General features: G+C 28.9%; 1 protein-coding gene across 1 annotated transcript; it reads right to left on the bottom strand.

Annotated features, from left to right (window-relative positions):
* Positions 1 to 9,533: 9,533 nt before the first annotated feature.
* On the bottom strand, positions 9,534 to 13,542 carry LOC107903724 (protein DJ-1 homolog B). The gene is made up of 8 exons (XM_016829872.2): positions 13,103 to 13,542; positions 12,825 to 13,025; positions 12,382 to 12,531; positions 12,071 to 12,253; positions 11,833 to 11,913; positions 10,759 to 10,959; positions 10,522 to 10,662; positions 9,534 to 10,050 (listed from the first exon to the last, which is right to left on the bottom strand). Exons 1-8 carry the CDS (start codon positions 13,238 to 13,240, stop codon positions 9,847 to 9,849), a joined length of 1,299 nt encoding a protein of 432 aa, XP_016685361.1. The 5' UTR covers positions 13,241 to 13,542; the 3' UTR covers positions 9,534 to 9,846.
* Positions 13,543 to 16,664: the final 3,122 nt, after the last annotated feature.

Below are 16,664 nucleotides of genomic sequence, written 5' to 3'. Positions count from 1 at the left end.
TTAGTACTTTCAAAATTTTAATATATTTTAATATATTAAGTATATTAAAATTTTAAAATTGGTTATACTCAATATTTTCTTTAGCATATTTAAAATTTTAATATATTTAACATTTTTTAAAATTTTTAAAATTTTAAATATATTAAAAATTATTTTTTCTCTTTACCTATTAAAAATATATTAAATATATTAAAATTTTAATATATTTAAAATTTCAATATATTTAAAAAATATATTGAATATATTAAAAATTTTAATATATTAAAATTTTAAAATTGGTTATACTTAATATTTTTTTTATATATTTAAATTTTTTTAAGTTTTTTTAAAATTTTAAATATATTAAGAAAATCTTTTTTGCCTTTACCTATTAAAAATAGGGTAAACTACCAAAATAGTCACTTTAATTTGGCTCAGGTTACATTTTAGTTACTTATGTTTGAAATGTTACGTTTTAGTCACTTATGTTATCATGTTGTAACATTTTAGTCACTAAGCCGTTAGTTTCTGTTAACGGTGTAACAGTAAACTGATGTGGCACGTTAAATCATCATTTCAAACAAAAATTCTAGGTTAATTTATACAATCGGTCCTCATATTTTTTCGTTTGGAGCAATTTAAATTTTTTTCTTTTATGTTTTTTTAACTTTCTTTCTTTTCCATTCTCTTATGCTTCTCCCTTTTTTTTTCTCCCTTCTCCATTTCTTTCAACGTAGTTTTTCTATGTTTTATTTTTTTGAACAATTTAATTTTTTCGAGTGAGGCGAGCTTGTGGACTAGTTACAAATGGAAAGCATAGAAAAACTATGTTAAAAGAAATGAAGAAGGGAGGAAAATAGAGAGAGAAGCATAAGAGAATGGAAAAAAAAGTTAGAAGAACAGAAAAGAAAATTTTAAATTGTTGAAAATGAAAAAATATAGGAACTAATTGTACAATTTAACCTAAAATTTTCATTTGAAATGATGATTTAACGTGCCACAATAACTTACAGTTACACCATTGTCGACAATTAACGACTCAGTGACTAAAATGTTACAACACGATAACGTAAGTGACTAAAACGTAACATTTCAAACATAAGTGACTAAAATGTAACCTGAGTCAAACAAAAGTGACTATTTTGGTAGTTTACCCTTAAAAATATATATTAAGTATATTAAAAATTTTAAATATATTAAAATATATATTAAAATTTTAAAATTAATTATATATATATATATTAAAATTTTAAAATTAATTATACTTAACATTTTTTAATATATTTAAAATTTTTTAAAAATTAAAAAAATTCACATTGCAGCTTTGGAAACTGCTGGCGCTAATTTATTTGGCTCCACTAGAAAATGAAAAGTTTTTTTAAAGGCCCCTTTTTTAAAAAAAGTTACAGTATTTCTCTAATATTTATACAGGAGGTGTCATCCTACATGATTCCATCAAAAAATTAATTTTTTTATCCCGGTTGCTGACGTGGCATGTTGGTGGTGCCAAACTCTTTGGCTCTACTAATTTTCACTATAGATTTTAGGCCATTTACGTGTTTAATAAAAAAATGAGTCATTTATATAATTAATTAAATTTTTTAGGTTAATTTTATTGGATCTTTCATATGTTTCCATTTTCTTCTGTAATTACTAGTTGTAGCTCTAGCATCTAATAAAACATATAAAGAATATGTTTTATATTCTCTAAACTGAAATGTAATTTCAATATATGTGTAATATTTCCTGGACTGAAAATTTGAAAATGTAATTACATCACTTGTTCCAAGTTCCATTTGTTGGATTATTATCGAAGTTTGTATTCTTTCATTCTAGTGTTTCTAGAAAATACAGAGTTTCTACTTGGTTCTGTGGGAAAAATAGGAATATGATCGGTGTTGAAGATATAGAACTTCTACTTGGATTTTCTTCATCTTCCTCTATTTGGGTATTTGAGGGTAAAACCAAATTATCATATGTATTTATTATAGCTATATTTTTAAAACATAATTTATCACCGGACGACACATATTCTATTGTACTTACGGGTTTAGAAGTACTTGCACTATTTATCCTATCTATCATCCAATCTCCCGGTATTGATAAATCTCTTAAATGTAATAATTTTGGTTGTATTTCAGCAGTGAACTTATTAGATTCAAAGAGTTCAATAATTTTATTATTAATTTCTTTGATTTCTACTTCCGATGTATTTGTATATTCATTAATAGAAATCTAACTGATTGCTAGGTCTTCTACTAAATTATTAATTTCAGAATTTTTTGTTTGAATTCTAAGACGTAAACATTCTTCTATCAAAGAATCTATAATAGACATAAAGTATTTTGATTTAACTTTAAATCATATTACTCCTGCATGTAAATTTGATTGAGTTCCTCCAATAAGTGCTTTTATTAGATTTTCAAATCTTTTATCTAATAAAACTGCTATTATTAGTATATCATGGCCTTTTCTAAACAAAGCTCTTATAGTTATCATTATAATTCCTAAATGTATATATCTAACTTGGGAATATTTCTTTTTAATCCTCTTAATTTTATCTTTATTAAATAGTGAGATTTCTGTTAATCCACCTCTAGTGTCTTTGGCAACTGTATTACCACTTATTTTTTCTATATGTCTTTGACACCATATTTTATATTTAGATATTTTATAAATTTCTTCTTTAGAAATATATTTTTTATTATTTTTTTCTATCATTTCATTAGAAAAGTCCTTTTCTTCTCTTAAGAATTTCTTCTAATTGATAATTAGAACTGCTTCCTATATTAAACATAAATATATATTCTTCTTCATTTATATCAGAATCCGTTTCTGATGTTAATTCGTATAATATTTCCTCAGGATTTATTTTCTTTTTTGAACATATTTCTAAATCTTGTTCTTCAAGTGTTTTAATCATTTTTCTCGCACTTTTTCCTTTATTAGGACAATTTGGTGCTATATGTCCTTCTTCATCACATATGAAACACTTACATTTTTGTTTTTTAGGATTTTTAGAAGTTTTTCTTCTAATAAATCTTTTCTTTTTATTATAACCAGAATTTTTCTTATTTCCTGCTTTCCATCTAACTAGCTTATATCTTCTATTTTTCTTTTTATGTTTTTTATAAGTATTTAGACGTACTGATTTACATCCAAATTCTCATTCATTTTCTAAAATTTTTGTACAATGCTTATTACTTAATTTATGCTTAACTTGTTTAGAAGCCTTACTTTGTAAACAATGCATAATTATTCTTTCTTTTGCAAAATTAATTTTATTTCCTATAGAATCTATACTTTCTGATTCTATACCAACTATTTTACTATGCTTTTCTCAATAAGAATCATACTTTTTTTATACAAACTCATCCCATGGTGGTGGTAATTTATGGAAATATTGGTTTTTCTAAAAAATTATATTTTCATTTTTTAGTTTTTGATATTCATGAAGAAATTTTTTAGAAAATTCTTCTAAGTATCTTATGTCACATAATTTAATTTTTGACAATACATAACTAGACAGATAATCTTTATCTTTTTTATCAATATATCCACAAAATTATGTTTTTAGAATAAAAGTTAACCCTTTTAATAAATCTTTGGGAGTTCCAATCTGGTTGATTAACTGCCCTTTCTGTTCTTTTCCTTTTTTTGATTCTTTCCCTTCTTCTTAGGAATTGTAAAACATCTCCTTGAAATGTTCCAACAAAGTAGTTTAAAAATTTTTCTTTTGACCACATGTTGTTGTTAACAACTATAGTCATAGATTGTGCCCAATCATCTATGGTTTTTTCATAGTCCGCTATAGGAATTCATTGAGCAATATTTCTTTTGTTTAAATCATCTAGTGGGACCGGTTGAGTAGATGGTTCTTCTAAATTTTTAGATTTTATTTCATTAGTAGCAATATTTTCGGTTTGATTACCAACAATTCTAGTTGTATTTTCTACTTGTTCATAGTTTTTATGAAAAGATCTTAAATAATCATCTTTTTGAAAATCTAGCTCTATTTTTCTTTTTCCATGAGGATTATAATCTGTTTGATTAGTATCCATTGGTTCTGGTATTTCTATATTTTCTTCTTCATCTATTGAAGCATTTTCTTCATCATATTTGTAACTTGTAACATTTATGTCCTCTAGGTTTATAGAATTATCAGAATGATTAGAACTGCTACTACTGTCTGTAGTGTCATAGTTTAACATATAATGATAATTAAATAATGTAAACAAATCTTTATGTTTTTCATAAGGTTGTTCTATTAATTTTAGATATTTTATTCTTTCATTTTTATCAGATGTCTTAGTAAATTTATTCTTCCAATGTTCTATAAGTTGTTTATAGGATTGGAAATCATATTTTTGTTGATAAGTATATTTTCTTTTTTGGTTTTTAGGTTTTTTATGTCTCTTGTTTTTGGAAGACGATTCTTCAGAGGAAGTGTCTTCTTCTTCTGACAAAGTTAATATTATGTTACTATTTCCATAATACAAAGGTCCTAAATCTATTTCTTACTCTATATTTTTATTAATAAGAACTTGTTCTAATTTATTATTAACTTGAGATAAGATTTCTTTAGATTCGTTGTTCAAATCTAATTTTATAACTTCTCCTAAATTATTTATTTGTTGTTCTATTTTACTAACTTTATTATATAACTTATGAAAATATATAGAAGTAATATCTATTAAACTATTAAAACCTTTACTAAGAGCTGAAATATTATTCTCATTTTTAGAATCAATATGCATATCATGATTGTAAAATTTATCCTTATATGAACAATCAGTTTCTTCCATGAAATTTATCTCAGGTAAAACCGCCTGTTAACTTTATATGTTCTTACTCTAAAAAGCCAATAGTCTCATCCAGACATAAACAGGCTATAATAAGACAAAATAACAAATAGATGGGTTTTAAGATAAACAAGCATGAAATAAACGGAACTGAGAATAAGGGATAAGACCTTACAATGAATACTACGATATTATTTCTCCAGATAACGTTACAAGAGACTCTGATACCAATTACAAGAGGAACAGGAGACAGTAGATAATATTACAAATTTACAAAATAAAACTAGTAGTAAGGAAAAGGGTTTTGACAAAAAAAGAGAGGATGATGGATAAGAAGTGGTTAAGGAAAGGTTTTTCCAACTATCTTCGATGCCTCCATTAGGCTTCCTTCATCTCTATTTATAGGAGAATTTTTGAATTCTGTTTAATTTTCTTTGAATCTCGCACAGTTTTTCTGATAAGGATGATGTCTTATCATTGATTTGATGATTTTTGTCATGACATGGTTGCTTCCACGTTGCTTCCTTTTTTGTCTGAACCTAAATGTTGCTTTCTTAAGTTGCTTCCTTTTTTGTCTGAACTTGGATGTTATTTTCCCAAGTTGCTTCATTTTTTGTCTAGACATGGATGTTGCTTTTCCATGTTGCTTCCTTGATATTTTTATTGGTTTCTTCGAATTGGCTTTTATCCTTCCTGAATATTATCTAGAGTCATTTTCTAAATTTCTTCTAAATGTGATGAATAGATTGATAGTCTTAGTGAGTTCCAATTTTCCCACGTATTCTTGATTTCTTCTATTATGTATGATGGAAAATCATCAATCTCCATGTCAGCTATCTTTTTTAATGGTTGAACGGATTCGTTATTTCTATCATCCTGAGTGTATCTGACTCCAATGTCATATGCCAATATTCTTCTTCCATCAGTCCAGAGGCTATAAGTTTTTTGCTGAAGTAAATATTGGGTTTTGGTCATTAAATCCATTCCTGCTTGGATTTAATAATAACTGAGATTATTGTAACACTTGTCAATATTTTTTGTCAAGTGTTCTTTCTCTTCTTTAGCTGCTGAAAGGTTGGGACCTCCAATAATTTTTTTAAAGATCCAAATTTGATATGGCTGATAAAATTTTTCTTTTTTAGCTATACCAATAAGATTACTGATTTCAAGATGAAAATAATAATAATAATCATCTTCATATACCATACGTAATAATATAGTTTTAATAAATGCAACAAAATATTTTAATAAATGAAAATAAAATTTTTGAAGTGTTATTTCTTTAACAAAACCCTATTCAATACTTCTTATATAAAATGGTTCATGATCAAGTCTAAACTTTATAGTAGTGAATTTTCAATTTAAATCATTAGTGAAAACATAAGCTTGTAGAAAGTATTCTGAAAAAACTTTTTGAAATTGAGCTTGCTGGTTGCAAATAGCTCCATTTATTTTTTTAAATATTTCTACAGGCTGAATATTCCTAGCCTTATTATATAAATATAATCTAAACATTTTATTTATAACCGGATTATTTGTTCCCTTATTGATAAAATACTGAAATATATTAACAATATTGTTCATCTCTTTAATATCTAAATAACTAATTTCTAGTTCTTCCCAATCGCGATATAAAATGGATTTTAATAATAAATTATGAGCTTCTTGTTCTTTAGTTGTTTTTTCAACTAAAAATTGTGAAAGCTTAGTAAGAGCTCTCTTAAAATTAGCTTTTTGCTCAGTAATATGAGTTTTTCATATTTCATTAATAAAATTATATAATTCTGATGGTAAGCCTGGATTATAAAAATATTTTATTTCCTGAATTTGTTGTGATTTCAACAAATTTTCTGATGCACAAAACTTTTCTGCTCCTTTTATGATTTCAACATAATTGGCTTGATATGTTGAATTTGGATCTGGAGACCAAGGTAATGGACTTACCAGTTGTGGTGTAAATGATAATTGAGTTCCAACTAGTTGTCTTACCATTTGATATGGAATGTAATATTATTAGTTAGGATAAAAAGATACTTGAGAAGGTATTGTCACAAATCCTTGATTAGGATTTATTGATTTGAAAGTGTTCTCTTTATTGGGCCTTTCATGAGCAGTAGTCCATTCACCAACTTTTTCTAGAGATTGTTTACCTCTATTCATATAACCTGCTAAGATAACCAGCAATAATATTATCAATTCCTTTTACATATTATCATCTAATTCTTCTAAGTACAGTTTCCAATCTTTTATTAGTAAGGAAACCTTTTATTGCCTGATTATCCATTTTTATGATAAATTTTTCAGGGGCTAAATATATAAGAAAGTTTTTTATACCTTTCTTTATTGTTAATAATTCTTTTTCATATATGACATAATTAATTCTATTTGGTTTAAACTTTCCCGAACTATATCCACATATTAATTATTTGTTATTTATTGTTCTAGCTTTTAAAATACAACCCCAATAATTTTGTGAAGCACCTATTTCTAAAATTAATTTATCACATTGTTTAGGTAAATAAACTTTTGAAATTTGATTAATTTCATATTTTAATTTTTTTATGATTTCTGAGTCTGTTTTAGACAAGATAAAGGGTTTGTCCTTTTTTAATTTTTCATATAACCTACCTATTTTTTCAGATAAGTTAGGAAATAAATTTCTTTCATAATTAATAATTTCTAAAAATTGTTGAAGTTGCTTTTTATCTTCAATTTTTTCAAGAAATTTTTTTATTTTTACTATAATATGATCTTGTAGTTTAAGACCATCTGCAGATAATTTTAATCCTAAGAATTCTATTTCTGTTTTTTCTAGCTCTATTTTTTTAGGACTTAGTATGGTTTTATGAATTCTTGAGATATTATATTTAAATGTTTTCTATGTAATTCTAATGTGTCTGAAAATATCAAAATATCATCTATATAAATTCCACAAATTTTTTTATATTTATTAAATATAGAATCCATCCATCTTTGAAAGATTTGTGGTGCATTACATAATTCAAATGACATTACTTTCCATTGATAATGTTCATTAGGAGCACTAAAAGTTGTCAAAGGTTTTGACTCTTCTGTTAACATGATTTGCCAGAATCCTGATTTACAGTCAAATTTACTAAAGTATTTTGCTTGATAGCTTGATTAATTAAAACATCATTTCTTGGAATAAAATAACCATAAAAAATAATATTTTGATTTAATCTTTTATAATTAATAACCATTCTAGCTTTTCCTCTTTTTTATTTCAGCATGATTTCTAACAATAAAAGCTGGATTTGAATGTGGACTATTAGTTTTTTCTATTATCCTTTTTCTAATAATTCTTGAAGTTGTATGTCAAATTCATATATATCTTGTTTAGTATAGATCATTGATTTGACTCTAATTTATTGGAATTTTCTAATTTTATATCACAATATCTAGGGTTATTTTGCCATAATTTTAATGGTTCTTCACCAAAATCATTATCTAATATTTTAAACAACCAATGACTTGTTTAAAGTTGTTTAATTTGTTTTTCTCTTGGTGGTGTAATTTTTTTATCACAAACAAATTTATGATTTTCTACTAGTGCTATTTCTATAAAAGTTCTTTCTACGGATAACATAATTATATTTTTATCAATAGAAAATGGTAAATGTTGATATATAAAATTATTACCTAATAATGCATCTCCATGCATCTCTAGAAAGTATAATATTTTAAGTATCACAAATCTTACATTATTGATGTAAAGTTTAGGAGGAAAAAATTTTGGACTAATTATATGGAAGTCCCTAAACTTTAGTAAAAAATCAAGAAAAATATCCATGCGTCAATCTCTCAATGTGCTAATATGTCACGTCAATAATCCTTTAAATACAACGAAAATCTTAATGAAAGTGATTAATTCACATAATTATTTTATTTAGAGTAACTAAATTAAAAAAAATAGAGTGATGAAAATATTACTTTTAGGTGACATGAATGCAACTTACCTTTATTTTTTTCACCAACATTTATTATTATCACTTTTTCTTTACCCGTATATCACTATTAATTTTGATATTGGGAATCATTAAACCGTTAAATAACTTTTCCCTTTTCTTCAATAGTTCTTGAAAGTTTAGTAACGCTCAAAAGGTTTAATTCACTATTAGATTTGGAACTGTCGGTTTTCACTTTGATATTTAATTTTTTTATTAAATTAGTACTTCTTAATTTGGCATCTAAAATATGCCTCTTTGTATATTTTAACAAATTCATGGACAACCTAAGAAAGTACACCTGGAATGGTCTTCTCAGCTTGTCTGAAGCAGCACAAGTGGAGAGAAAATGTTACAAGAATTTGAGCACAAATCATCTCAAATTTGAAACCGAACTTGCTCCATTGCATCAAATTACTTGCATTGCTGAACTCATTCAGTATTGCAGGTCCAGTGTGTCTTCTAATTGATAGTAAAAAGCCACTAGAGTCTTTCGCTTAAGCAAAATCATGAATATGATTCCATACATATGGTTTTGAGCATGAGAAATCAGGAGCTGCCCCCGGAAATTTAATGATGCATGGACATTAACAATTTATAAATCAAGGTATCATAAGAAAATTTATTAGAATTAGAAGTGTTAAAATCTTAAATATATAACTACAGTACATATATGAATTAGTCATACTAATCCTATTTAAACATGGATTATATTTATTACAATATTTTCACATCATCAAAATTTAATCAATCATTGAAATATAATGAAACATCTTACTCACAAGACTTTGTAAAGATTCAATCTTATATTTCAATTCCTTCTGTTAGGAAAGAGGCCATCTCCCCATCAAATTTGCAGAAGAGAAAATATTTGGGCCTAAATTGTAACAAGTTAAAAAGAAAGTATCATAGCTAAACCCGGGTGTTCTTATTGCTCAACTGTTCCTAGTCTCATTTATTTATCAACCAACTATGGTATATAAACCGCAAAGTGAATCTGTAGTCAAATGCAAACTCACCTTTGATCTTCCCATGTATCATCTCATAGAATGTTCTATGGTAGCAAGAACCGAGGACAATCATTCATACTAGTTGATCTATTAGTGTACAAAAAGCATCACCTTTGCTAGTTCTAAGGCTTTCGGGCGTCCGAAAAACTTCTCAACAATTCCTAGTGCAAACTCCATGGAAGTTCCAGGACCCCTGCTTGTAATGAGGTTGCCATCCACCACAACTCGGTTGTCGATGAAACTCTGATCTGATAGTTTGTTGCACATTGCAGGGAAAGCTGTGGCTTTTTTGCCCTGAATCATAGCAGAATACAACTGTTAAACATCCAAGAATACCGATCTTGGATACGTATATTTCAAGCAAACATAATTACAAGAGATGAATGCAAACTTAGCTCATGTATGGTTTATGGTTATTAAAGTAACAAGATTCCAAGGGCGAAAGCAGAACCAATTTGAAAATTACTGATAAAGTGAAGTAGTGGAAGCTTTGAAGTTTCAAAGCCAAAAGCAAATGATCAAAAAAGTTTGCAATGAACTTACAGCCTAATTATAGGTTAGCATGTACGAGATATTAGAATTATTTAATCAAGACTCTGGAGATGCAGAATATGGATTTTTAAATGTGATGATCATTTATTTAACCAAGCCTCAAGGGCACGATGATCATTTATTCTCTCCATGCAAATTTATAATCAAGACATGATTTTTTTCCTTTTTTTTCCTTAATAAAGACATGAAATGTTAATATGATCAAAATTAGACCTTCAGTAAGCCATGGGGCTCCAAGACCAAAGCTGGAGATGCGCAAATAGCTCCATAGGGTTTGTTTGATTCCGCCTGCTTCTTTAGCATGTTCACCAGCTTATCAGAGTTGGCAAATGCTTGGGCACCACCAAGTCCTCCCTGAAAATATGCAAGACCAAGTTTAAAAAGCACTTGGTGAAGGAAGAAAATAGGAATGACTCAGGAGCCAAGAAACATGACAGAATCCCAACTTACTGGCAAGACTATGAGGTCATATGAAAGTTTAGCAGCTTCATCAAGAAGCATATCTGCCACTAATTTTACTTTCCTAGAAGCCAGAATTTCAAGATTGTCACCAACGGAGGCCACCACAACATTTGCCTTTGCTCGACGCAGGATATCAATTATCATAACTGCCTCCATTTCTTCTGAGCCATCAGCAATTGGTACAAGGATCTGAAAAATTAATTAAACACACTTTTATTATAGAAAAAAATATCAAAAAAAAAAAAGAAGGAAAAATAATAGACAAATTTGAATGTCAGAAAATTTAGAAGTTGGAAATGACTAGCCGAATGAAATAGCAACTAATTGCACACAATCATAGTGCGCAAGGAAATAGAGAACATTTAGAAATTAAGATAACTATTTTGTGCTGCAATCAACTCGAACTATCTAGTAATCACATAGAGAATAACTAGCATTTCGATCCACTTAAGGCAGGAGAAAACAGAAATAAGGAAAAGTAAGGATTATGAGGCAAGATCAAGTTTGCAGCTATTTACATATCAAGTGTGGGCAGCCTATTTCCAGTTTTTTTATTTAGGGATTAAAAACAAAATTCAGGATCCAAAACGTGAATATGGTTTGAAATCACCATGTTTATCAGTGATCCGCATGCAAAAACAAGTGTCATTATTTCTCCTTGCAGTTAAGGTATTCAAACTACAATATTGTTACATCTCAGCTGAGTGACCAGATTATGCTTTCAATACCAACTGGTGCAAATACATACAGAAACCAGAAATATCAAAGACAACTAGAAAGTGCAAAACTGGGTAATAGCTGCCTAGGTTCAGTTTCTATTGAATTTCATTGTAAGGGATAAGTATAGAGAGCAGATTAGTATTTTTTTCATGGCCTTGTATGTTAATTGTGCCTAATTACCAGACTATCTTATTCTTGTGAATTTACCAGTTGCTTTAATTGGTTTTTTACCTACTCAAAGTTGAAGCCAATTTCTGTGTCTTAGTCTAAACTACTGCTAGGATCTGCAATAGTACATAAACTTAATAAAATATAGACAACTAACCAACATTGAAACCTCACCTGGGGAATATTATTGCATTTCCATTCCATAGGATTTAGCTCAATGACTTTGTACTCATCCCCATGGTTAGGACGCAGCAGCTGAAGATAATCAGTTTCATATTAGCAAACACTGGTATATAATCAGTTTCATATTAGCAAACACTGGTATCATTTACCAAGCATCTGGTTAGCCAGATGGCTTTTCCTTTTCTCCAAAAGAATGCATAAAGAACTAATGTAGTGGAAGTCCACATACCAATGGCCCGGAAACTTCATCAGCTTTCTCTTTGTCATACAGTTGCTCAACCAGTGCTACAGAAAACTCCATGGTCGTGCCTGGTCCACGACTTGTCACAACTTTGCCATCCTGCTGAACTATTGATTCAACAGCTGTGGCACAAGATGACAGTTGCTCCATAAATGAAGGATAACAAGTAGCCTGTCAAGAACAATCATGATGATTATCACTTCAATGAAGCAAAACCATAAACAATATAAAAAACCTGTCACCAATAGCAACATATAGCATGATCTATGAAATAATTTAGCTTAACACCTAGAACGTACTTTCAGTCCCTTCAACAGACCCCATGAACCAAGCGCAACTGCAGGTGAAGCACACACGGCAGCATAAAGACGTCCATCTGTAGCTTGCTTCTTCACAACACTTTCAAGAACTGCACAATCTTTAAAGTTGGTAGCACCAGGCATGCCTCCCTAAATATACATAGATCAATGAGAAACATGAAAATATGAATTAAAAACACAAGAGAAGACCAAAATATGTTATTCTAAACAGAGTAATAGACACAAATGAAGTTCAAAATTTTTTCTTTTGTTTGAAAGAAAAAATGTTCTGGAAACATCGTCAATTTAATTTCAAACAAATTATTTATTTCTATTTTTTTTAAGTCGTAATTTTCAACCAAATATTACTTGAAAATTTCACACATTTGCATTTCACCTCGACATCAAAGCCAGAAAAAAAAGAGTGAAGGAAATGAACTTACAGGGAGTGCGATGAGATCGAAACCGGTGTCCTTACAATCACCGACAAGAGCATCAGCAACAATCTTAACACCGTGGCAAGCATCAACGCGAAGCTCTTTCTGGACGGAAGCCACCGTGACTTCAGCTCCCGATCTCCTTAAGACATCGATCGTAATCACAGCTTCCATCGGCTCCGTCCCATTCGCAACCGGCACCAAAACCTAAACAAGCAAAAATCAAAATCAAATTTAAAACCACAAAATCACACAATTAAAAATATACAGATTTTGGTATTTACTTGTTTAGCCATCGTGGTTGAAGCAGAGGCGGAGAAGGAGAAGCGAAGGGATTTCCGAGTGGAGAAACGGGAATGATGTAGTTTGGGAGTGAAAGGTAGAGAGTGCAGAGTTAAGTGGTGTAATTGTAATAATGCCATTCCTTTCGGGGGCTTTTTCGGGTTTTTAAGATATCTTCTAGAGGTATCGGCTCGAGCCCTCTGTGCCGGAAGGAGCTTGGTTTCAGTAGTGCTTGGATATGGCGGCAATGGATGAGATCGTTGAGATGAACGGCTTCAACTCCGCCACGTCATCTTAAATTCTAATTATTAGGATAAGAAAGAAAAGTAAACAATTGAATTTGAAATTTTACCTTGTTTTATTTTTTAGTTTTTGTGGTACATTTTCAAAAAATAAGAATAAGGTCAAGAGAAATTAATAAAAACTTATGAGCACATAGTCCAATGTCACGTTTTCTCTGAGTCATGAATAAAAGAGGAGACAAATGTCATCAAAAATTGAAAAAAACTTCCATCCCACAATGGTGCGGTTAAGGATAATGTTGTCTCATTTTGAACTCATTTTTAGAAATTTACAAGATGTGATTTGAAAATCATTTAAATAAAATGAAGAAGTAATTTGCTTGTTGATATGTAGCTTTTAGTAAAGAGCAATTGTGCACCATTAGTACAATCCCAGCTCCACCTATCATGATGTTGCAAGGTCCAGAGTCGATGTGTAGGCAAAAAGTCTAGTGGCGGTTCAACATTTAAGATATAGAGATTTAAGGGTGAGTTTGAATGGGCGGTGCGTTTACTTACGGTTAGTGTAAAAACAGCGGTAGCAGTGAGATTAGACACTGTAGCGATACTATAACGTGAGATAAAAAGTAAACTAAACTCACCGTACCGTACCCAATCGCCTATCCAAACTCACCCTAAAAAATTTAGTTGGGTGAGAGGAGGGAAAGATGTAAATCATTGATCCACCCAAGGGGTTGGAGTCAATTTTCATTAAAAAATGAGCTCAGTTTTAGATTTTCATATGATTTAGAGTGTAAACCCAACAAAAGAATAGAAGAACCTTGAGTAGTGGGCCCTGATGCCAATGGATTAAAGCCTTTGAAGAAACCAAACAAAGGCAGAAGTGGTCTGAAGGGATTCAGGACAGAATGAGAGGGGGATTCCAAGCCAAACAACGGGGACAAAGTGGCATATTAGAAGAAGATGCTTTGATGGTTCTTTGCATGTCATACATAAGTCAATCCATGCTTTATAGGAGATGATCCAGCAGGTGAGAGATATCCTTATTGCCATGGCAACAAGCAAACATTTTAAACAAAGAACAACCTTTATGGTCATATTTTCATACAAATTTATCTCTACAATAAGCTAAAAATCGAGTTGTTACATTTATAAAGTTTTACCAAATTTTTAAAGTTTATAATGAAATATCTAAGGGTTTAGCAAAATTTCTAAAGCTTTACCCAAATTTCTAAGAATTTACCCATGCTTTTAAAGATTTCTTTAGTGTCGAAGACTCAATTAACTCAATATTTTGGCATACCAAAATTTTTAAGAAATTACCGAAATTTATAAGGTTATACCAAAATATGTAAGGATTTACTAGAATTTTTAAGGTTATACCAAAATTTCTAAGGATTTATTAATATATCTAAGGGTTTTTACCAAAATTTCTAAAGATTTCATTGAGACACAACATCTTGGCATGCTAAAATTTCCAAGGTTTTCCAATATTTCTAAAGATTTACCAAAATTTACGAGAATTTACAAAATTTTCTAAGGTTATACCAAAATGCATAAGGATTTACCCAAATTTTTAAAGTTAAATATCCATAGATTTACCAAAATTTAAGTATCTAATGATTTACCAAAATTTTTAAAATTAGTTAGAAATTTTGATAAGTCCTTAGATTTTTTTTTGGTTGGCCAAAATGTTGAGTTGATTGTGTCTGGGACATTAGGAAAATCTTTAGAAATAATGGTGAACCTTTAGGAATATTGTTAAAACTTTAGAAATATTTATAAACACTTAAAAATATTAGTATAACCTTAGAAATTTTGGTAACGCCTTAAAAAATTTAATAAATCCTTATAATTTTTGAAATTTACCATTATCGTATAATCTTATAAATTTTGATAAATCTTTAAAAATTTTGGTAAATCCATAGGTATCGTGGTAAGCCTTAAAAATTTTGGTAAAACTTTAAAAATCTTGGTAAATATTGATATACCTAAATGTTGAGTTGGTTGAGTCCGAGGAACTAAGAAAATCTTTAGAAATTTTGGTAAAAACCCTTAGATATATTAGTATAACCTTATTTAAATATTTACAAAGTGAAAAAAAAATCCAAGTTATATATCAATTAATCGTTAATAAACGATTTGTGTTGTTTAAATCTTTGTTAGTATCAGATCTTAGCTTTGAACTTATTAGACAATTCTTTTATTATTTATTTATTACCTTTTATATGAGGTTAGCATCACGATTTCTATTTTTTTATTATACAATATTTAGAACTACTGATAGTCCCTCTCCAACCCTTAAATAGGAGGATAATGTGCTTCAGCGCATTCGAACTCACATCCTCCTGCACTGGCAATAATACCAATGTCAATTGAGCTAAGACTCAATCGGCCCTTTCCTCCACTTTTTGATAAAGGTTTTACATTATCGTAAACCTTCAAACTATTTCGAAAAAAAATCAATTTAGTTTATTTCAATCATTGTCGGGCCCTGCCCCTTTCAAATGGAAAGTTTCTATTTAGATCTTTTTATAATTTATAAAATTTTAAATTAGAAATGGTAAAATTACACTTTAACCTTTCAAGATGATAAAATTTTGATTTAATTTCTTTAAAAATTATAAAAATATAGGCTATTAAAATGATGAAATTGTATTTTTTTATCGTAAAAATATTTAACTTAATTTCGGCCATCAAAAACAAATCTTTTGGCTTCACTCTTGATTCCAACCTTTTGTATTCGATTGATCTTTTTCGGTCTAAAAATTTAATTAAGTAAGCCTTTTGACTGTTAAATTTTAGCGGTTTTGTTGATGAGGTTGTTAGTGATCAATGAATCAACTATTTTTTGTTGACATAGCATCTTATGTGTACAAATTGATTGATGTGTTATTATTTTATATATCATACCAACAAGAATTAAAAAAAAAAGAAAATTAAAAGGAAAAATTTATTTACACCGATGTAAACTTGAGCTCCAATTTGGAATGATAAGATGAGAGGGAATGAAATAAGAAAATATGTTAGTTTAAAATTATATATTTTTCAAATATTTCATTTTTTTTCTTCTCAGTTTTTAACTCTACCAAGTAAGAAATGAAATAAAAATTACTCTCTTTTCTTCTTTTAATTTTTTCATCTTCCCTACCAAGCACACTTATGGAAATTCCTATACGTTTAGTTTTTCATCTTTTTTTTTTTTATTACCCAACAAAGACTAAGGGCCCCTTTGGATGAGTTTTGCGTTTACTTTTAGTTAGTGTAAAAATAGCGTTAGTGGTGAGATTAGATATTATAGCGATACTATAGCGTGAGACAA

Source organism: Gossypium hirsutum, chromosome D05, assembly GCF_007990345.1.
Source record: "Gossypium hirsutum isolate 1008001.06 chromosome D05, Gossypium_hirsutum_v2.1, whole genome shotgun sequence".
In the NCBI taxonomy this organism is placed as follows: domain Eukaryota; kingdom Viridiplantae; phylum Streptophyta; class Magnoliopsida; order Malvales; family Malvaceae; genus Gossypium; species Gossypium hirsutum.
Note: the sequence above shows the minus strand (reverse complement) of the source record. Positions and strands in the feature narration are given on the sequence as shown.

Excerpts from the sequence above, each read along its gene's own strand:
- LOC107903724 (XM_016829872.2), bottom strand. The coding sequence starts at position 13,240 with ATGGCATTATTACAATTACACCACTTAACTCTGCACTCTCTACCTTTC. Across the intron at positions 11,914-12,070 it reads ATGAAGTTTCCGGGCCATTG|CTGCTGCGTCCTAACCATGG; the intron begins GTATGTGGACTT and ends GATTATCTTCAG. Across the intron at positions 10,960-11,832 it reads AATGCAATAATATTCCCCAG|ATCCTTGTACCAATTGCTGA; the intron begins GTGAGGTTTCAA and ends TTAATTTTTCAG.